This window comes from Dendrobates tinctorius, unplaced genomic scaffold (genome assembly GCF_039654945.1).
Source record: "Dendrobates tinctorius isolate UK_male_01 unplaced genomic scaffold, ASM3965494v1 ptg000111l, whole genome shotgun sequence".
Taxonomy (NCBI): Eukaryota; Metazoa; Chordata; class Amphibia; order Anura; family Dendrobatidae; genus Dendrobates; species Dendrobates tinctorius.
In genome coordinates this window covers 28,403,234-28,427,356 of record NW_027361779.1, presented here as the reverse complement: position 1 = coordinate 28,427,356, position 24,123 = coordinate 28,403,234, and the positions used below count along the sequence as shown (strand labels likewise).

The 24,123-nt window shown below is 37.8% G+C and overlaps 1 protein-coding gene across 1 annotated transcript in view; it reads right to left on the bottom strand.

Moving 5' to 3' along the window:
- Positions 1–10,573: 10,573 nt before the first annotated feature.
- Positions 10,574–24,123, bottom strand: part of CNR1 (cannabinoid receptor 1) — a 178,366-nt gene continuing 164,816 nt past the window's right edge. The window contains exon 2 of the mRNA XM_073589592.1: positions 10,574–15,364. Within this exon, the coding sequence (XP_073445693.1) occupies positions 13,918–15,306 (1,389 nt within the window). The 5' untranslated portion in view covers positions 15,307–15,364 and the 3' untranslated portion in view covers positions 10,574–13,917. The remainder of the gene's footprint in view (positions 15,365–24,123) is intronic.

Below are 24,123 nucleotides of genomic sequence, written 5' to 3'. Positions count from 1 at the left end.
TTTGGTTGGGAATAAGAAAGCTGGCGTAATCATACATGAACACTGAACCTTTGCACATTAACATATTAGCTTAGTAGTTAACATGATGACTTGCTGGGCTTTAGTTAAGCCAAAGTAAGTTGTTTGTATTTTCTCTCCATATGTGCTTTTCCTCCAGGTATTTTGATTAACCTATTATCTGTAGACTACTTAGTTGGATTCCTATGAAATTAGCCCCAGTTTTCTATGTTTTTTTAACTACCTTTGGATCACCCATTGTCTATCAATGTGCATGCGGTTCATGATTTACTCTGCAGTGACATTGTCAAAAATCATTGCAGAGTAGAGCAGCTGTAATACGATATGCAAATGAGGGAGTGGGGAGCTGGCAGACAAATATAATTAGACTTCCTGTATAGAAGACAGTTTTTTATTACAGTCTCTGTCTTCTCTTTGGCTGTATTCACATTATGGTTTCCTCATTTACAGTAGATCCAGTGATCATGTGATCACTGGGTGTAGAGAGTGTGTAGGATGTCTTTTTCTCTGTAACTAGTGTTAATATACCAATCCCAGTTCAAGGAAAAATAAGATTTAAAAAGAATACTTTAATATTGAAATGTCTTTCACATGTCTTTTATAACGTTATTGGGTGGAGGTCAGTCTTTAAAATAAATTCAAGAGAAATAAAAAAATAAAAATCAGGCTCAAAATAAAAGAAAAAATTGAGGCCAATCCAATCCAAATTACTGTTACATGCCTTGCTCCCATGGGAAAAAAGAACCTAATTTTGCAAACTATCAGATGTACTGGACCATAAGATGCACCCCAAATTTTTGGGAGAAAAATAGGAACAATTTTTTGTTTTTTAAAATGGTGATGTGTTTTTTATTTTTATGGTTGAGGTGGCTGCAGTGAAGCGGAGTTCCAGGAGGCAGAGTTGCTGCTGCAGGAAGCTGGTGGCAGCGACAGAAGTGGCGCAAAGCTGTGGACCTCAGGCTTGGAATAGGGTGTGTTCGGCTGTGCTCTGGGCTTCCACAAAATGTTGGCCCCACAAGTCCTATCATTTTCAATGCAGTGGATTTCGGGAAAATACGCACCGAAGGCGGCACATGCACCGAATGAGATCTCTGGAGAGATGAAATCTTGGTAGTTGAGATCTCAATGTGCACATGCGCCACCTCTGACAGCCATGATCCCAATAGCGAAAATGATGGGAAGTGTGAGGCTTCAGCCAACATATTGCAAAAGACCGCAGCACACCGAAGCCTCACACTGCCAAGCACCCCCTCCTCCCACCCCCTCCTCCCAGCACTCACACCTGCTCAAAGCAGTTAAAACTGGTTTGAATCACTGACTGGTAACCAACTTACGATTTTACTTAAAAAAATGCTTTGTCCCAATTAATTTGCACAGCACTGTATGTCTTATAATCCGAAAATGCAGTATATGTCCGATGCTTATTATTACTATTGTTACAGAAAGGGGAACAAATTATAAAATGCATCTTAGAGGTCCTTTGCGGTCATAAAAAAATGAAAAATTGTGATAAATAGACATATGATTCCTTTATTTTTCAACCGTTGCCCAAAAGTGGCAAAATATAGAAAAAATAAAAAGAGAATTATAAAAATAATATAAAAATTAAACATCATATATCACGAAAAAAGATGCAAAAATTATTTGAACATCCAAACGAGAAAAAACAGATCTTTATACCACATGCACAATAAAAACCCATAAATGCTTGGTGAAGAAAGGGTGAAAATTGTCTAGTCTTGAGAACTAGTTAGGAACAGGTAATTTAAAGGGAAAATGTCATGTAAAATAACATGTTTAACCTGCAGATTTATGGTTAATCTGCAGGTTGATAGGGCTCTGATCTTGTGAAGGGACAGCACTGAGAGAGTCGCTGCTGTGAGAAAATTAACTTTATTCTTTCTTGCACCTTTTAGCTTCAAGGTAATAGCTTAGTGCAAGCACAATTTAATTCACCATTCAGTTTATAGAGAGCGGTGGCTTTATTCGAGCCCCCAGGACTGATTGACACCTGACTTTAATGCTGAGCTGTCAGTTAGTGCTGGAGCACAGTGTCAGCCACCACTCTCTAAGCCTAAAACAGTGACTGAAACAGTGCTCACGCCACCACTATGACTGAACCTGAAGGCTGTCGGGGGGAATAAAATTTAATTTTATCCTGGCAGTGGGGCTCTCAGTGCTTTCACTGTGTCAGAACACTTTTAACCTACATATTAACCCTATATCTGCAGTTTAATAGTGTTAGTCTACTTATTCTACAAAACAGGTTCCCTTTAAAGTGTGATCCTAAGTAGGAAAAGAACTGAGTGATGACAATTGTTGCACATGGAGTATTTTAGCACCGGAAGAGTAACAAAAATTAAATAATAAATTAACATCAGCATTAACATCATTAATCATTAATCCTCTATCTTCATAATATATTTGGTGCTTCTATAAAACATGATAAGCAAACTAGGGAGCTAGTTTAATACAATTGATCAAAATTTAAAACGCAGCACACTATTATGTTTCTTGAAATAAGTTTAATTACAGTAGAGTATAAATAAAATATGGTATGGCAGTTTTACATTGGAAGTGGTACAGAAATACACTTTCTACAGAGAGTGAAAATACTTTAAAAGACATTTATACTAGTACTCGTGTACATCGGTTGAAACAGGTTACTGAACAAAAGATATTGTAGCAGTTACACAGGGTCTTACTAGCTGAACAAACATCAAATTACACAATATTCTTCTCAAAGGAAGTTTAATGTTCGAACCACAGACAATATTGAATAATCTCCATAAATATGAAGCGTGAAGTAAGCCATTGCAGCACTGTCCTGTCTTTGTGAATATAAATAATAATTAGGACTAAGAACTGATATTGCTTCCTCACCTTCAATGAACCCCACTCAATGTACTTACTGTAGCTGTGGAAATAGAAGTTGGGCTATTTTAATGTCTATTTCTATTGACTGAATAACAGGCTTTGTTTTCGGAGCATTTTAGCAGGTCTACAGGACACAACAATTCAGAAGACTGTAACAATGCTTATCATGTCCAACCCGAATCTGGAAATTGTGTTTGCAATGAGCTTCTTTGTCATCTGGACCAGTCAATATATAGCTATCATATTTACATACATTCAGTCTTGTGAGAGCAGATGACTTGTCTGTCCACCTTAAACCATCCGAACAAGTTTATCAAAAGGCCGGTGTAAGAAAAACATTTACAGCAATTGCAACAACAAGGTAATCTCTGTATGATACAAATATACAATTCTTTTATTTTTAAAATATAAATTTATACATTGTATGATCATTTTGTATGGACAACACTTGAGTAGAGACAACAATAACTATTACACTTTACAGACAGATAAGAAAATATGATAATGATATATGGATACATGGATGTAGTGAATGTGTTAGAAAAGTGTACTCATTCTTACAGAATGTCAAATATAGTTTTCCCTTATGATTCGCCACTTAGGCTGGTTTCACATTAGCGCTTTTTAAGCGCATGCACGGCCGGGGGTATCTCCGCCCCCGAGCCGGCTCTCTGCCTGGCGTGCCCGCCCCTTGCTTGTAGCGCCGCCTCCTAGCGCACAGCGGCGCCTGCGATCGGCGCACCCTATCTTTAGCATAGGGTGCGCAGATCGTGCGCAGGCCGTGCGCTAGTTGCGCTTTGACCTGCGCTGCGCACTTTTGACGGTGCGCTGTGCACGCCAAAATCAAACTTTTCGGATTTTGGCACGCACGGCGCACCGTCAAAAGTGCGCAGCGCAGGTCAAAGCGCAACTAGCGCACGGCCTGCGCATGATCTGCGCACCCTATGCTAAAGATAGGGTGCGCCGATCGCAGGCGCCGCTGTGCGCTAGGAGGCGGCGCTACAAGCAAGGGGCGGGCACGCCGGGCAGAGAGCCGGCTCGGGGGCGGAGCTACCCCCGGCCGTGCGTGCGCTTAAAAAGCGCTAATGTGAAACCAGCCTTAGATTTAGCAAGTCACATGTTTATAGCCATGATACATAACGTTGAGCCTAATCATTAAGTATGTTGCCCCTCAGAAAAGTAGAAGGTTTGATTTACATCTCATTTTCATGTTAGCTTACTTATCAATCATAGTTTTAAAACAAAAATTGTCTGGGTAAAATAATATTCTAGATGTAGTCAAATTTTATCAATTCTTAACTCATTTTACTATTCACCGTATCAACATATGGAACGTGATGTATCCATTTTAGCAGTAACGCCTTCATACTTGCTGTTATTTTTAGCATATGATATCCATCACAGGCCATAATTTCATTACTCATGGTCAGGTTATACACTTCAGAAGTTTTTTATGTATTGTCTAGTTTCTAAAATAATGGTCCACATATATTAAAACTGTCCAAATAACAATGCAGATATTCTAGAAATACACCACATTTATAAAAATGCTGCTTAACTTTTGATTTTTGGCAAATCTTGCTTAATATTTGAAAATGTTCTATTACTTAATCCAACTATCGACTGGTTTATTTTAGACTAATAATTTTAGCCACAAAAATAGGTACATGGCAATAATAAATAGGTAGTTAATTATGATTCCTTTCATCTACATCCACTTACAAGTTAAAAAACACTAAAACTTTGAGCAAGGTTGTGTCATTTTTTGGGGTGGAAAACATTAAAATTTTGAGTGCAACAACATTAGTAGAAGTGCCCTAGTATCTTTATCATGAGTATGCTCTATAGTAAAGTATTGTGTACTACCAAGAATATTTCCATGGCCATCAATGAAGAGTTTTAGGATTGTCACGCATCGGACAATGAATGAGATATTCATTTATCAGTATATATTTTAAATGGCCTAATTTTTTTGTTTTTAAGACATAGGGACGTTTTTTTTAAGAATATATTTTACAAGATACTCTAAGTTTGGTGTTTGCTGTTTGTTAATGAATTTGTATCGACTTTTAGCTAAAAATGAGTACACCTTTTAGGAAAAGTCATGTCAATCATACGTTAACACTGAATAATTTCAAACAGTCATAACTAAGGTGAGAAGGATGTTGTATAAGGCCCATTATACAAAATGAAAACAATATTGGAGGAGATGATTCTTTAAAAACACCATACAAAGTCCACACAGAACACTACTACATTAAGTTAGGTACTGTAGCTGGTTTTTAGCATAACACTAGCTTAGCCCCCAAAAAAGATTTGGCATGGAAATGAATCATGAACAGATGGAAATATATATACCACACGATACAATTTGTCACAAGATCCAGCACTAGGTTAAGTGCCAGACAGCCCCATTGTCCCATGATTTATTTAAATCGTAGTTATATAAAACAACCTGTAAAAGTTTTGTTGCTTGTACAAGAAAACAGTTTCAAAAAAAGCTCTATTTCTTAAACCTATTAATTTGCGGTACACCTAGTGGATAACTATACCACTGTCAATACCCATGTGGGCAAGATGTTTTCTTACTTTTTTTAATAAGTTTTTAACCTTCTGTCACATGGCATACTTTATATTTTAACTAATTTTGAACTTGCAGCATGCATATCTCTAATGCAACCCAATATATCAATATATATGTGAAATAAAAGATAGGCGATGACGTTACTTTAAGAAGTGATGAAAAAATGCATAGTCAGTAAAGGTCGGGAGATTGTGGGGACAATCATACGCTCAGTTCTGTGAATTATAAATGGAAGTAGGCCTTGCGGTACTCGTGGCTAAATGACTGTAGAAGGTTAATATATTGCTCACTAATAAGCTAGCAAAGATTGCACACTTCTTGGGAATTGTGTATTTCTCATTCTGCAGAAATGCAGGGAAGGTCAGATGTTTAAGTAAAAGAGCAAATAATAATTATACGGAAATAACTGTAGATAATTTAAAAACATATATTGAGAAAACTATGAGAAAAAGCATAGAGAAGTTATCTCATTACCAGAGGATTTTCATTTAACGTTGCACTACAACATTTTTCATTTTAAGTATTCATTAGGGAGTCCTTCAGATTACAATGATTTTTTTAATGAGCTCTATGTGGAACATACACATGGATATGTTAAGGCCAGAGACAACATTTGAGCTTGTTATATCTGTAAAGATCAGGTTGATGCCCATGCTGATGGTAGGTCAGCATTGACTTCTAACAGTCTGGAATTAAAAGTGCATATAGTTTTATGTTTCTTACGTGCTGTTACGTGTGGGACTGTGGGACCAAAAGGTGAGCATTAATAACATTTTCTAAATTTTATTTAAAGTGTTTGTCATCTTTATATTTTAACAAATGTGCCAGCAACTTTTTTATCACTTCCTTATATATGGGTATTATAGGCAGTAGCACAGCTTGAAACTTGTGAGCCTCAATGCAAAATCTCCAAAAACGCCCTCAAATATCATGGGTCTTTAATATTAAGAGGTTTTTTTTACAGTATATTGGCAAAGGTACTTTTGGGGATTCCTAGTCTCCAGGTCCCAGGTGTGATTGCAACGCCAGTACCTTCTATAGTTTTGCCCCTAACAACAGGTTCTGCAATGATCTCTTGTTCTGTATTACTCAAATCTTTGTGCTGCCTTTTTTACAGACTGAACAGGGCTCCTGTTCTCAAAATGGCTGATTACAGAGGGGCATGTGACCAGAACTACACACCAGCTCCCTCCAATTGAAAAACACTGCTTATGTGAAAGCAATTTTTGATTGGAGGAGGCTGATGTTCAGATCTAATCATACTCCCCTCTATACGCAGTCATTTTGACAACAGAAGTGCTGCACAGTCTGTAAGGAAGGTTACACTAACAAGTGAAAGATGGTTCACAAAGTGGGCGATCCTTTAATAAGTGTAATACTTATATATTACTGATGGACAACCAGATTATTTTGGTGATTCAGATGATGTGGCTCTTTTGGATCTCAAATGGATCTCTATTAAGTAAGGAAATTATATTGTGTGCTCCATTGGGGACACCGATGATAATATATGTTGAAAAAAATAAGTTGTAGTCAGCTTACCCGTCTGCAAAGCAATCCCCAAGCCTGCCAACGCCCAGCACGGACTGTGGTGAGCATCCACATGAATTAGGAGCAAGAGAAAGAGAAAAAAGTGATCCAGCTGGAGACGGAGGCGGCTGCAATTTACAAAGCTTTATTGGACAACTTAAAAATATGTTGGTTCTGTAAAAATTTCTGATAGCAAACACCAAGCACACCAGTGAGGAGGATCAACGCGTTTCAACTAAAAAATAGTCTTACTCATGACTAAGACTATTTTTTAGTTGAAACGCGTTGATCCTCCTCACTGGTGTGCTTGGTGTTTGCTATCAGAAATTTTTACAGAACCAACATATTTTTAAGTTGTCCAATAAAGCTTTGTAAATTGCAGCCGCCTCCATCTCCAGCTGGATCACTTTTTTCTCTTTCTCTTGATGATAATATATGTTGCGGAATATGATAGCGCTATATAAGCAAAGCATAATAATAATAATGTGTTCACCTATCAAGTAAAATTACCAATGTCCTATGCAAATGAAACCATGCCCACCTGCAGCCAATCAATGAAATTGTTGGTTGAGCGTGGTCTCAAATTAATTGGTTGGGTTTTCAGTCATATTGACAGCTGAACACCTTCATTTTACTCCTAGTGAGAGCCATTCAGAAACTGGAAGTGCCAGTTCCATCACTCACAAAAGGAAGACAGATAGGTCACAAACAACCCAATATACAGTGCAACTTTGCTAATTTTCCCACCTACAAAGTATGGAGCAGTCTGTAATTTTTATCGTGGGTACACTTCAACTATGAGAAACAGAGTATTTGATTCAACAGAAAAACAAAACTTAATATTTGGTACAGAACTTTTGTTTTCAATTACAGAGGTCAGACGTTTCCTGTAGCTCTTGACCAAGTTTGCACACACATGCAGCAGGAATTTTGGCTCACTTCTCCATACAAATCATCTCCAGATCTTTCAAGTTTCATGGCTGTCGCTGGACAACATTGAGTTTCAGCTCCCTACAAAGATTTTCTATTGTTTCCAGGTCTGGAGATTGACTAGGCTACTCCAGGACTTTGCTTCTAATGAAGCTGCTCAGTTGCTCTGGCTGTGTGTTTCGGCTCATTGTCATGCTGGAAAATCAAGCCATGACCCATCTTCACTGATCTTACTGAGGGAAGGAGGTAGCTGGACAAAATTTCATGACACATGACCCCATCAATCCTCATTTCAATTCAGTGCAGTCATTATATATCATTTGCAGAAAAGTACCCCCAAAGTATGCTGTTTACCCAACCATGTTTCACGGTTGGGATGGTGTTCTTGGGGTTGTATTCATCTTTCTTCTTAATCCAAGTGAAGTTGATACCAAAAAGTTCTATTTTTTGTCTCATCTGACTACATGATTTTCTCCCATGCCTCCTCTGGATCACCCAAATGGTCATTGGCGAACTTCAAACGGGCCTGGACATGTGCTGGTGGGAGCAGTGAGACTTTGCTCTCCCTGTAGAATTTTAATTCATGTCGGTGTAGTGTGTTACTAATAGTAATTTTTGAGACTGTAGTCCCAGCTTTCTTCAGGTCATTGACTAGGTCCTACCATGTAGTTCCAGGCTGATTACCTGATCTTTCTCAGAATCATCCTTACCCCAAGAGGCGAGATCTTGCACAAAGCCCCCGACCAAAGATTTGAAGATTTGATTTGAAGTCATCTTCTGTTTTTTCCATTTTCTAATAAATGTGCCAACAGTTGTTGCCATCTCAGTATTGTCCTGTAGCCTATCTCAGCCATGTGCAGGTTTACAATTTTGTCCCTGGTGTCCTTAGACAGCTCTTTGCTCTTGGCCTTGGTAGAGAGGTTGGCGTGTAATTGATTGTGTGGACAGGTGTCTTTTATACAGGTAACAAGTTTCAACAGATGTGCTTAATACAGGTAATGAGTGCAGAGTAGGAGAGCCTCTTAAAGAAAAACCAACAGGTCTGAGAGAGCCAGAATACTTGCTGGTTGATAAGTGATCAAATACTTTTTTCATGCAATAAAATGCAATTTAATTATTTAAAAATCATACAATGTGATTTTCTGTTTATTTTTATATTCTGTCTCCCACAGTTGAAGTGTACCTATGATACAAATGATAGACCTCTCCATTCTTTGTCGGTAAGAAAACTTGCAAAATTGGCAGTGTTTCAAATACTTATTTTCCTCACTGTATATTTGTACCTTCCACAAAATCATGTCCATCAACATATTTGTTAAAGTAAAATAAATAACGGGCAACCCCTTTAATGATTGACTGTTTCAGTTGATTATTCATTGGTGTGAAAGAGACATAATATAATTACTATACTTTTTGTCAGTCATACAGTAAATTTTGTGAATCCCTGGCAACGATACAAACAAAACGTAACTGATGATCATAGCATTTTTATTTGAATTTTGACATAATGGTATTTGTACTATCATTGGTGGACAGTAGATGATAGCGGAAAGTCTGTTTGGTTTGATTTGTCAAGGTCCTTAACAATAGTATTATCTGTACTTCCATAATGGCAACCCTGCCTGAAGAGACTTAGTTTCAATAATTAAGTGCATATAGGCTCTGATTCATCAAGACTGGTGTTGCTGACGCCAGTCTTGATGAAAGGGTATGCTGGGATCATACAGTAGGTACCTGATTCATTAAACGATGCATGCCTTGCATTGAATCAAGCTTGTCTGAAATGTGGCATGCCCTTCTGTGCGCCTCTTCTCAAATCTAATAAATCTTATCTACTCCAGGAACTGGAGTAAGATTTCTGATGTAAGTTACACTACAGATCGTCATAAATTAGATGGGCTGTGGCATCATGCCCCTATCCTGCCTCATTTTGGTGGAGCTGAGCCAAACTCAAGTGAAAAAACTTGAAAAGTCACATTTTTACAACTTTTCAAAGTGTTTTACGCCAGAAATCTGGTATTATCAATTTGATGAATAAGGGCCATAGAGCTTAAAATGCATGGCTTATCATGACAAAGTCATGTCAATGCTATTGTGTGATCTAAGCAGACTCTATATTAATGTCTATAAGGATGTAGCTTCTATTTTTCTAATTTGTAAGCAGTTCTGCTTTAACAGTTGCTGGTAAAGACACATCTAAAGTACAGTATCTTTCTGAGCTGCGCTTGGCCCAAAAAATATTTTTAACTAGAGGCAAAATATTTGCCCTCAATGAGCCAGTGCATTATTAGTCACACTATCTTTATTCCATTAGAAAATTAGAATTATTCTTTTCCTTATAGACAAGTAAAGGAGTCACAGTCTAAGTTATATTAATAATTAAAACATAATTTAAAAAACTAATCATACCGATATGTATTACTCAAATAAAAAGGGGCCATTCTACAGAAAAGTATGTTGAAATGTGCCTATAATCTCATTGAAGCTATGAAGCTCAATCTGTTTCAGTTTCCTTTAGCGTAAAATATAACCATAGATAAGTACTGTGTTAGGAAAAAAATAATCCTACACAGCACGATTGCATGAATGTGTAAATGTAAATCTAAATATGCAAGAAGATTTCAAGAAAAGATCTTGTTACTGGAGTTTTTAATATAACATTTTAGAAATACAGTTAGCACATGATAGTTTTATCAGTGAAATATCTAGAATTAACCCTTTGGAAATATGTACTTTATAAATAAAAAAATAAATAAATCAATAAATAAATAAAATAACTAATTAATAAAACATATATGCAATACTGTTGATTAGTTTCCGAGGTCAGTAAGTGAAAGAGGCCCACCCTTAATCTCATACCATCACATACCATTGTGTAGAAATAAAGTAAGCTTGTAAGAGTGGTTTATAATTTATTTCTTATCCAAAATATGTTTTCAACTACATTTATGACAATCACTCTCCATTCAATCACCTCCAACAGAGATTTGAGCTCTTGGGGATATGTCAAAACAGTGTCATATACTTGAATCTACAGATACATACTGTATGGCAAATACCAAAACTGTACCTGAGAAAGGCAATCTATAGCTTCTTTATTTTATTAGGCTGAGTTCTCAAATTGCAGCTCTACTATTTGACCCCAAATTATCCGATATGTAGGTTGACTTAGCTGTAAAACCACCTGACTATATATGATCATTTTGAATTTGTGGATTGTGGCCACGCCTTGGAAAGTGTGAGCACAGTCTTAAATGGGTTGTCCACCTCTTTTTTTACTTAAATGAATGTCATTTAGGATTAAAATAAAATTTGCTTTTGGCCACTGCAGTAGGAAAAGACCTGGACTGCACATCGAAAACTTCATGCGTTGATCTAATGCAGCTAGGCAAAAACTTACAAGACTAAACATGAGGTTCTTAGATTAACATCCTGATCATATTGTATGAAGCCCACTGCCACGTCCCAGTGAACCTTTAACTAAGAACCTCATGTTCAGTTCTGCACATTTTTGCCTATTTTTGCCTAGCAGCATTAGATCAGTGTGTCATTTTTGGATGTGCAGTTTATGTCTTTTTCTACAGTATTGGCAAACTTTGCAATTGGATCCTCTTTAAAAATGTTGCACAGTTTGCTTTCTATAGCCTCCTTGTTTCCCTTATGTATTGCTGGTTGCAGATTGTATTAACTGAGAATCCGTCAGTCAGCTTATCTTGAAAGTGAGTTTGTAATTCTCTTTCCCTATCTTTTTTCGAGCTTCTCTTAAGCTGATTTATGCTCAGAGACCACATGAAATTTGATCGATAAGGGAAACAAAAGGTCTTTAAAACCAAGAAGTGCAACATTTTTAATGAAACCCAATTGTAAAAAATATTTTTTTTATTAAATTACAAGATATTCTGGAGCTTTTGATATAATTACTCCACATGTCAAATGTACCTTTTAATAAATAAATGGGTACATGGTATACCTTCTCTCCTCCACACTTTCATGTTCTTCACACAACTGCATCCAAAACTTCTCCCAAGCATAACCCATCCTCTGGAATTCTGTGCCTCATCATGTCAGATTGTCTACCACTTTCAGTTGGAACTTGAAAATCCATATTTTCAAGAAAACTTCCAACTTCAAATGACACTGCTGCTACTTCACAACCACAGGAGCTACTGCAATCCCCCAAACTAGTATTTCCTGTCCCATTATCCTGTAGACTGTAAGCCCACAAAGCCAGGGTCTTCTTCTCTCTGTACCAAGCTATCATTGTTATTTTGTTCACTGTAATTTATATTTGTATTTTGTATGTACCGGTAACCCCTTCTCATGTAGAGCACCATGAAATCAACGGTGCTCTAAAAATAATAATTAGTGTGCATTATCATATTATAATTAGGCTATCTTACTAAGCTGAACATTAATAAAATCACATAACCATGAACAGTCAATGTGACCTACTAGGAAGTTCAGTGTGACTAAATGTAGATAACAGGTTGGTTGTGATTACTTGCAATGGAGAAAATGTGCAAATGATTTGGAGATATAAAAATAGGGATCTTAATGTAGTGCTTGTATCAACGGTATCAATAAATTGGATATACCGTTGTCTTAAAGTGCAGCTAATGATCCATGTATTAGCCAATGGAAAATCTAATCAAGGATTCATGTATTTTAATGCTATTACTTTCCAACAATAATTGGCATTTCTAATAAATTGACAATATACAGGTTGCACATAAATTCTAATGTGAGTGGAAAAACCTCACATATTACCTTTTACTTTGGGGAATATTATTGTGCTATTTATTTCCAGTCAAGAAAAATGCAGTTCTTTCACAAACTATTGTTGTTTAGAGGTCTCAATAACTAATAACGGAATCACAAAGTAATTGTTAGTCCTATTGAAGCCTCGTAAGAACTCAATCTTAGAAACTGAATTCATGTGCAAATAGTGCAACAAGAGCTATAAGTTATACGTAGTCATAGTAGCAGTCATTTGTTAATACGATGACCTATTTCATTATTTACAAAGAGACATGCACGTTACATTGACTTATACACAGAAAATACAATTAGTTGTGACATTAGAACAAACCTACTACAAGGTTGTAGTTTTTAATAGATTACATGAGATATCCTGTACATGTAGCACATGACGGACATCAGTACAGTATATTACCGTTGCTAACCTATTTCTAAGAAAAGTACATTAATATTCACAATACCATTGTACGGTGTGTTTCTCTGCACAAACTCATTGGCCTTCATTGTCCTTGCCTGCAGGAGCCATTGGTTCCCTGCCATATAGACTGTTGTAAGACAAGTCTAGATTTTTAGCTGTCAATGGAAAATTACTAAACTGTATATCCGCTATAGTTCCACTCCCCCTCTAATTAACTTTATACTGATGCTCAATGTCAAACAGCATTCTACATTCCATAAAAAGCCCAAATGCATACTAAGGTTACCATATATTGTGCAAGTTTAGTACATCATATCCATTTTGTTTCTTATGATGATCAAACTAGAAGATTACCTCTAACTCCTTTTATTTCAGGGTAAATTTTTCTACAAGTAATGTGAGGTATTAAAAAAAAAAGTCTTCCAGTATTGTTTTCTTTTCCTTTTGACAAGTACAATACATAAGTAAAAGGTCCAGAAGGACAACACATATAGCCAAAGACTACAACACAATGCTTTAAAAAATGTAAATCTATATCTCAATTGTTCAGTTCACTTCGTTTTCAAAATAAATGAAACTATATAATTAAAAAATAGTTTTGTATAATAAAATTAGCGCTCTTTTTTTTCTAAACTAAGGGGAGTAAGAGAAATAATTGTAAGTGGCATTGATGTTAATGTATATCCCATTATTTCAGTTTTTTTATGGGTAGCAGACATACTACCGGATATATTTCTCTGCGTTTTAGCAGTGTTAAAGGGGGCAAGCTTTTCCCTAGCTTGATTTTTGACATTATACTGTCTTATACTGCTTCTGCAGTTGTATCTGTGGACACAGACATGGTCACTTTGGCAATCTTAACGGTGCTTTTAATGCAGCTTTCAGCCGCTCTGTGGACATTGCTGTTATTAGCATGTCTATTCTGACAGTCTGACTCCATGCTGTTATCAAGAGGCTGTGCAGTCCCTTCACATGAAGGGAACATGCTACAAAATGCATTTCTCAAGTCTTTGCTTCGAAGGGCATAGATGATGGGATTCACAGTTGAATTAAGCAAGCAAAGCATGCTGCAGAAGGCAAACACTGTCTTTACTGTCTTGTTCATTTTACCAAAAACATCATAAACCATAATAGCAAGAAGAGGACCCCAACAAATAATTAACACAACTAGTATTAGTAACAGTGTCTTGGCTAACCTAATATCCATACGGGTCTGGTCCGGCCTAGTAATGTGCACCTTGCCATCTTCTGATGTGTGAACTATGATACTTTTTTGAGTGCCACGTTGCAACATTCTCACAGCATGGTTGTGTGCTTTCCATAATATATACATATATGCATACACTATAAATAACAGGAGAACACTGGTTACCCCGATCCAAAACATTAGATATGTTTCATCGATAAGGGGGAAAATATCAGAGCATACAGATTTGAGCTTTTTGCAATTCCATCCTAACAGAGGAAGAACAGCTATGACTATAGCTATGGTCCACATCATACAGAATGCAATGACAGCTTTTGTCCTAGTGACTATTCTTTTATAAGACAAAGGCCTGTGTATTGAGATGTACCTGTCTATTGCAGTAAGGAACAGACTGCCAACTGAGGCTGTAAATGAAGCAGTGACGCCCCCTAGTTTGAACAGAAAAACATTAGGACTGTCTTTCCGATGAAAAACATGAAAATCAACAAAACTGTAGACAAAAATGACACTGCCTAGAAGATCGGCCACTGCCAAACTGCCAATAAAATGATAAGAGGGTCTACATCTCAAACTACGCGAGTGCAAGATGACACAGAGCACAAGCATGTTCTCCAGGACAGTAAATGTACCCAAGGTGATGGAAAGGGCAGCAATAACTAGCTGCTGACTGGGGGAAAGAATCATAAAGCATTCCATGTCCATGAAGTTGTTCCCACACTGTACATTGTCTTCACGGTCTTTAAAAGATGTTATAGTATTGTTGAAAATATCAGTTCCGTTAAATGCATCCAGATGATGAGTACTTTGCCCATCACTTGTTTTCTCTTGAAAGGAGGATAAAGCCATTTTCTGTGGGAAATGACCCAGCTTTGAAATATCACTCTTTGAATCTTCATACTGAACTTCATTTGCTCCCATAAAGAGAAGGTCAGTGGTAATTGTTCTAAATGTAGTGTCCGCCAGGCCATCCAAGATAGACTTCATTACCTCGGACTTAAAGTAAAATTCTTCCACAGGAAAGAAAGGAGTGGATGATCACCACCTGTAGTGAACAACAGAAAAATAAGATAAGCAATCATAGAACTGGGGATAACACTAATATGTATTTCATTAAGTCTACAGTAAAGGGATCATCCCATAAATAACACTTATTGCCTATTTCCCATTAGGTGTATACCTATAATCACTGAAGTCTGACTGATGTATTCTCCATCAATTCAAGAACAGGGGTCTCGTGTGTGAATGTTATGGTAGTTCTTATGAGTAACCATCACTTTACTAGCTTACATGGGTCCATGGGACTGATGGCACCATCCCTTCCACAGACTACGAATGGAACAGTGGTCACAAATGCACAACTTCCCCCTCCATTCACATAGGCCACAAATTATTAAAATTTCAGTGGTCCCTACAGCTGGCCCCAAAGCTATCATATATTTACCATCTATCCTGTGGATAGGTGATAAATGGTATTTGTGGATTTATCCTTTTAAAGCAGACATGACAGGCCTACTAGATTATGTCTTGTTACAGTAGAAACAAAGACATTAAGCTGAATTATATATGGTTTCGCATCCATCACATGACCAGGCTAGGTGTTTATACTCTAAGGGCGTAGCCAGATGACTGTAACAGAAATATATGCATAGAAAAATATGAATCTGTCACACTCAGGTCGGGAGAGCCACCGGAAAGTCCGTGCTTTGCGGTCCAAACCCAGCTCCAGAATGTCTGACGAAAAGTAAACAATAAAAGTTCATATTAAGTGACAGCAAGCCGAGATCTTTAGAGCTATGTGAATAATGCAGAAAGTATATAAAAATTGTAAGTATTTACATTATATAAAAATGCATCTACTTACTGATACAGGAATCTACAACCTGCTTTCTTGGTGAGGACCGTTTAGGTCTATTCTAGGGACTATAAGTAGACATGTCAGGTGCTGGATAGTCATCCACATGTGAAATAACACTAAATTTAAAATACCTGTTCAAACATCTTCTATGATAATAATGCACATGCTAAAAGAAGATTGAATGACTGCTGATTTGTGTCAGTTGCAGTGTTGAAACTTTATCTAATACATGGAAATAATATTCGATTTCATCCATACTGCATGAGAAATAGTTGGCAGAAGAAGAAAGTAGATATCATGTCTGATCAGCATATTATCTACAGTACTGTTCAGACCAATCTTTAGTTTCAGTCATTTACAGATTAAATGACCATTAATGAGATTGTCCCTCACTAATCAGATTCTAAGAACCTTTCCTAAGGTTAGGTCATTAATTTTTTCATACTAGATATAAGTGCTATATATGGACATTAACCCGGAAGGTATATGATCCATATTTGGGCATCTATTGACTTATAATGGGTGAATCTGATGCAAAAAAAATGGATCAAAGTAGTATATACTGCAACTTTTTACATACAGGTCATAGGTTCATGTCCAAAACATTTATGTGAACTACCACATTGGTCAGTGTGATGTCAATATTCAAGGCCGGACTTAGGCTGAATGAGGCCCTATGCATAAATGCCCTTTGGTGCCTACACTCAATTGTATTTTTACTCAGTTTCCCTAGGACATATACTTGGGCTGGAGGCCATTTATTATATCTTAGAAAATTGATTTGGGATTTCTTCCTCATTTGTTTTTTCTTCCATATAGTGAAATCTACAGAATATACTTTGTAAACAATCTACTCCCAGATCATGCTGCAAGAAAATACCTGAGAAAATCAATAATTTGCCATGGCAATATAGCCTATTTGACTTGTATTGCTCGCATAAGTGCCAATTATGGTACAGACTTAGTAATTATGTCCTATTTGAGTATGTTTAAAACCACATGTACATTTTTATTTACGCACACTGGGACGCAAACATACGATACATAGTGACACTCAGCAGCATATCCTGTAGACATATAGGTAAGCATTTACATATGCATTTATGCATGTATAAGCATGCTAACCCCATGCAGTAAAATCATTTTCCCCACAGGGTGTAATCATATATTCATTTTGCAGTATACTGATGTCCCATGGAGTATAAATATAAAATGCAGCCTCCCCTTGGGTATAATCTTATAAAATAACCGTCAAAGATAGGCACATTCTACCCTTTCAGTAATTATCGCTCTCTTTTTATTATTATTATTATTATTTATTATAGCACCATTTATTCCACGGCGCTTTACATGTTAATATTTATGATAAATAGTATCATAAATAATAATCTCTGTTGCTGCTTTAGTGATTGTCTACCAGTCGCAGCAGTGACCGATGAATCTACAGACATTTCCTGAGCTCAGTGGCCCTGCGGATGTAGCTGGTACAAGCCGCTGAGCTCACTGACTGGATGCGAAGACCCGTGTGTTGCTGTATTAACATCCCCACTAAGCAGATATACAGTTGCAGGACTAGCATCAGCATCGCAGTGCTATGCCTAAAAGGGAGGAGGAGGGGTGCGACTAACAGCTAATTCAATATATTTATCAAGCACATTCTGTCAGCAGAAAAAAATGTTGAAATATATTTATCAAGCACATTCTGTCAGCAGAAAAAAATGTTGAAATGGAAAATACTTTTAAATGTTGCTATACTGTAAAGCGTGCGCTGCTAATATAGCCTATTGTCTCTTAAAAAGGAAGGCCCATTTACTAGCTGGCAGAAAGTCCCACCTTTCCCACTATGTTAACCCTTAAGTGACTGAGGACCCCCCTCCCACACTATGTTACCTTCCTACTAACTGAGGACCCCCCTCCCACACTATCTTACCTTTCTACTAACTGATGACCCCCCTCCCACACTATGTTACCTTCCTACTGAGGACCCCTCTCCCACACTTGCCTTCCTACTAACTGAGGACCCCCCTCCCACACTATGTTACCTTCCTACTAACTGAGGACCCCCCTCCCATGCTATGTTGCCTTCCTACTAACTGAGGACCCCTCTCCCACACTATGTTACAGTCTTACTAACTGAGCAAACCCCTCCCACACTTTGTTACATTTCTACTAACTGAGGACCCTCTCTCACACTATGCTGCAGACCTACTGAGGACCCCCCTCCCATACTATGTTACCTTCCTTCCTAACTGACAACCACTCTCCCACACTATGTTACAGTCCTACTAACTGAGGACCCCCTCCCACACTATGTTACCTTCCTACTAACTGAGGACCTCGTTCATACTTTGTGCAGTTCTGGAGTTGACAGAGTATCCTTTCAAAACTTTGAGGCCCACCCATGAAATCTTTTTTGCATGGTCTTGTTTTGCAATGCATTAAAATTAAAAATAAATTAAAGATGTGTCTGACAGGATATCAGGACTCTTCAGACCTACAGATGACTACCCATTCCTGCTACTACATGTGGGGACAAATGACACCGCAAGAAACGACCTGGAAACCATCTGCAGAGACTTTGAAGACTTAGGCAAGAAAGTGAAAGAACTGGGAGCGCAGGTGGTCTTCTCTTCCATCCTCCCAGTGGATGGCCATGGAACAAGGAGGTGGAATAAGATTCTGCAGGTGAACAACTGGCTACGTCGATGGTGCCGTCAGCAACGATTTGGATTTCTGGATCACGGAGTGAACTACTTATACGATGGACTACTTGCTAGAGATGGGGTGCACCTTACGAAGACTGGAAAGCATGTATTTGGAAGTCGCCTTGCTACACTTGTAAGGAGAGCTTTAAACTAGAACAACATGGGAAGGGAAGCAAAAGACCAGAAAAAGCCATACACCTGACAAATGCTATTGAGAACTCTGCTATTAGAAGTGGAAAGGAAGAACAAAGACGAAAGAATCTAATTAATAAAAATATTGGAGAAAGAGAAACCAATCACAAACTAAAATGTTTCTATACTAATGCACAAAGCATGGGCAACAAACAAGGAGAATTGGAACTACTAACACAGGAAAAGAAATATGATGTAATTGGAATCACTGAAACTTGGTGGGACAATACACATGATTGGAATACAAGACTAGAAGGATACAACTTATTTGCAAGAAACAGACTTGATAAACGAGGAGGGGGTGTCGCATTGTATGTTCGAAACGCGTATATCTGCACAGAGATTGAAGCTTCAGAGACTGGGAGTTCTGTGGAAACTGTTTGGGTAAGAATACAAGGACAGAACAATGGAAAGGACACCATTGTAGGCATTTACTACAGGCCGCCTGTGCAAGCCGAAGATATAGATGAACTCTTTATGCATCAGATGGCCAAGTTCTCCAAAAAATATGACATAGTTGTCATGGGAGATTTCAACTATCCAGACATTTGTTGGGAATCTCTCTCAGGCAAAACTAACAGGACAAGGAAATTCTTATCCTCTCTTGCTGACAACTTTATCTTCCAAAAGGTAGGGGAGAAAACAAGGGGAACTGCTACCTTGGATCTAATCCTTATAAACAGGGAGGAAATGGTTGAGGAGGTAAAAGTGGCTGGGACCCTAGGAGGTAGCGACCATGCTATTTTAGAATTTTGGATAACTAGAGGTGGAAGACCTGTGAAGACTCAGACGTCAAGGTTAGATTTCAGAAAGGCAGATTTTAAGGGATTCAGAAAGAGAATTGGAGGGATCCAATGGCTGGATATCCTTAAAGACAAAAATGTCCAGGAAGGATGGGAAATCTTGAAAAATGAAATTCTTAAAGCACAGTTGTTAACAATTCCGAAAAGAGGGAAGAATAGGAAGCATTTAAGGAAACCAGGATGGATGAACACAGAACTTAAGCACATGCTAAAAAGGAAGAAAAAAATGTTTATAAAATGGAAAGAGGGAGGCATATCTAAAGAAGAATATAATGCTGTCTGCAGAACCTGCAGGGCACAAATCAGATTACTAAAGCTGAAAATGAACTGAGGCTTGCAAGAGATGTCAAAAGCAATAATAAAGGATTTTGGGGATATGTCAAAAGTAAAAGAAAAGTCAAAGATGCTATAGGATTTTTACAGGATGAAAATGATGAAATGGTAAGACAGGATGTTGAGAAGGCTGAACTTTTAAATTCCTATTTTGCATCTGTTTTCTCTCAGAAAGGAAATGCAACATCAACTGTTATTCACTGTCCTATTAAGGGAATAGAAGAATCCAGGATATCTATAAACAGAAAGATAGTGAGGAAACACTTAGCTAACCTAAATGAATTCAAGTCTCCAGGTCCAGATGAATTACACCCCAGAGTACTGAAGGAGATAGCAGAAGAAATTTTTGAACCCCTCTCCATAATCTTTGAAAATTCTTGGAGAACAGGAGAAGTGCCAGAAGACTGGAGAAGAGCAAATGTTGTTCCTATCTTCAAAAAGGGGAAGAAGGTGGACCCAGGCAACTATAGGCCGGTGAGTCTGACTTCTATACCAGGAAAGATCTTTGAACAAATTATTAAACAACATGTATGTCAATACCTGGATAAGAATGAAGTGATTAAACAGAGTCAGCATGGGTTTCTAACTAATAAGTCATGTCAGACTAACTTAATTTCCTTCTATGACGGTATCACTGATTGGGTGGATCAAGGAAATGCTGTAGATATAGTATATCTTGACTTCAGCAAAGCATTTGACAAAGTCTCTCATACAATCCTTATTGAAAAAATGACTAAGTATGGAATGGACAAGGCAACTGTTAGGTGGATTCATAACTGGCTTAGTGATCGGACCCAAAGAGTGGTCGTAAATGGCTGCACATCCAGTCGGAAGAATGTCTCAAGTGGGGTACCACAGGGCTCTGTCCTGGGCCCTGTATTGTTCAACATCTTTATCAACGATTTAGATGAAGGAATTGAGGGTAAACTGATTAAATTTGCTGATGACACAAAGCTAGGAGGGATAGCTAATACTAGAGAAGAGAGAGAGAGGATTCAAAAAGATTTAAATAAACTGGAGAAGTGGGCAGCAACTAACAGAATGGTTTTTAACAGGGAGAAATGCAAAGTACTACATCTGGGCAATAAAAATGAAAAAAGCATATATAGAATGGGAGGAATAGGGCTAAGTGACAGCACATGTGAAAAAGACTTGGGTATACTAATAGATCACAGACTGAATATGAGTCAACAGTGTGATGCAGCAGCAAAAAAGGCAAATGCAATTCTAGGATGTATTAACAGAAGCATACAGTCTAGATCACGTGAAGTCATTATTTCCCTCTACTCCTCTTTGGTCAGACCTCATCTGGAATATTGTGTCCAGTTTTGGGCACCACATTTTAAAAAAGACATCAACAAACTGGAGCAAGTTCAGAAAAGAGCGACCAGAATGGTGACCGGTCTGCAAACCCTGTCTTATGAGGAAAGGTTGCAGGATTTGGGAATGTTTAGTTTGCAAAAGAGAAGACTGAGAGGAGACTTAATAGCTGTCTACAAATATCTAAAGGGCTGTCACATTGTAGAAGGATCAACTTTATTCTCATTTGCACAAGGAAAGACTAGAAGCAATGGGATGAAACTGAATGGGAAGAGACACAGATTAGATATTAGAAAAAACTTTTTGACAGTTAGAGTGATCAATGAGTGGAACAGGCTGCCACGAGAAGTGGTGAGTTCTCCTTCAATGGAAGTCTTCAAACAGAGGCTGGACAGACATCTGACTGGGATGATTTAGCGAATCCTGCTTTGAGCAGGGGGTTGGACCAGATGGCCCAGGAGGTCCCTTCCAACTCTACGATTCTATGATTCTATGATTCTATGTTATTTAGTTAGTTGAATGATCTCAAGAGCAATATGGATTAATTTTGATTTTTTTTGTTTCCGTTACAGCATTTTAAAGTTGGGTCACAAGGCTGAAATATGGAAATGGAGAAGTTGGCAAAGTTCACACATCGGCTGTTGCAATTGGCTGCAATTCCACCTTCCACCAAGGTGCTTTTTCATCTGTGGGAATAGGTAATAGTCCGAGGGAGCCAAATCAGGGGAATAGGGTGGGTGCTGAAGCAGTTGGAAACCACAGGAGTGAATTGCAGCAGCCGATGTGTGAACTTTGCCAACTTCTCCATTTCCATATTTCTGCCTTGCGACCCAAATTAAAATGCTGTAACGGAAACAAAAAAAATCAAAACAAGAACATGCAGCAGAAGGACAAACTAATCAAGGATACTAGATGTGGTAAAGAGGACCCAAGACAGGGTACTCAGAAGGAAGCTAAGAAAAATGAAGCAAAACTTCTTTCCTGCATGCTGACCAACGCAAGAAGCCTGACCAATAAGATTGAAGATCTGGAGTTTGTAATGTATGAGGAAAAATACGACATAGTAGGAATAACTGAGACATGGTTAGACGACAGCTATGACTGGGCGGCTAACTTGCAAGGATATGATTTGTTTAAGAGGGATTGGAAAAAAGGAAAGGGGGTGGAGTCTGTCTATATATAAAGTCTACTTTAAAGCCCACACTAAGAAAAGATATACAAGAGGGAAATGAAGAGGTGGAGTCTATATGGGTGGAGATACAAGGAGAGAAAAGTAATAAAATCCTCATAGGGGTTTGTTATAAGCCACCAAATATAACAGAGACCACTGAAAATGTATTATTGAAACAAATAGACAAAGCAGCAAATCACAATGAGGTGATTATTATGGGGGACTTCAACTACCCCGACATAGACTGGGAAACTGAAACCTACGTATCTCAGAAAGGAAACCAATTTCTGTCAGTAACCAAGGATAATTATCTGTCACAACTTGTGCAGGGCCCAACTAGAGGGACAGCCCTTCTGGACTTAATTTTAAGCAACAGGCCAGATAGAATAACAGAAGTACGAGTCAATGTGCACCTAGGGAACAGTGACCACAATATAATACAATTCCACTTGTCCTTCAGTAAGGTGCCCTGGAAGGGGGTTACGAAAATGCTGAATTTCAGGAAAGCAAAGTTTGATCAGCTTAGAGAGGACCTTCTCTGAATTGATTGGGACAATGTCCTCAAAAATAGGAGCACAGAAAATAAATGGGAAATATTTAAATCAGTTTTACACACCCACTGCGAGCTAGCCATACCGTACAGAAATAAAAGGGCTAGGAACAGGAGAACACCAATGTGGCTAAATAAGGATGTAAAAAGGGCAATAAATAACAAGAACAAGGCATTTATGAAGCTAAAACAAGAAGGCAATGAAGAAGCATTAAAAAGTTTTAGAGAAAAAAATAAAATGTGTGAAAAACAAATACATTTAGCAAAAGTGGAAACTGAGAGACTCATTGCTAAGGAAAGTAAAACAAACCCCAAACTATTCTTTAATTATATAAACAGTAAAAAGATTAAAATTGATGGTGTCGGCCCTTTATAGAACAATGAGGGTGAAATCATAGAGAGCGATGTGGGAAAAGCAAATGTTTTAAATACTTTTTTCTCAACAGTGTTCACACAGGAAAAGGATTTGCCAGGGGAAATGCAGAGTGATAATGTAAACTCCCCATTAAGTATTACCTGCCTAACCCAGGAAGAAGTGCAGAACCACCTTAGTAAGATTAAAATTGGCAAATCACCAGGCCCTGATGGCATTCACCCTCGGGTATTAAGGGAGTTAAGTAATGTGATAGACATGCTTCTATTCCTTATATTTAAAGATTCTATAGAAACAGGGTATGTTCCTTTTGATTGGCGGCAAGCAAATGTGGTACGAATATTCAAAAAGGGGTGTAAAAGGGAACCTGGAAACTATAGGCCGGTAAGCTTAACATCTGTTGTGGGTAAAATTTTTGAAGGGTTTCTAAGGGATACCATTATGGAATATCTCAATGTTAATAACACAGATAAGTGTAAGGTTATGCACATGGGAAGGA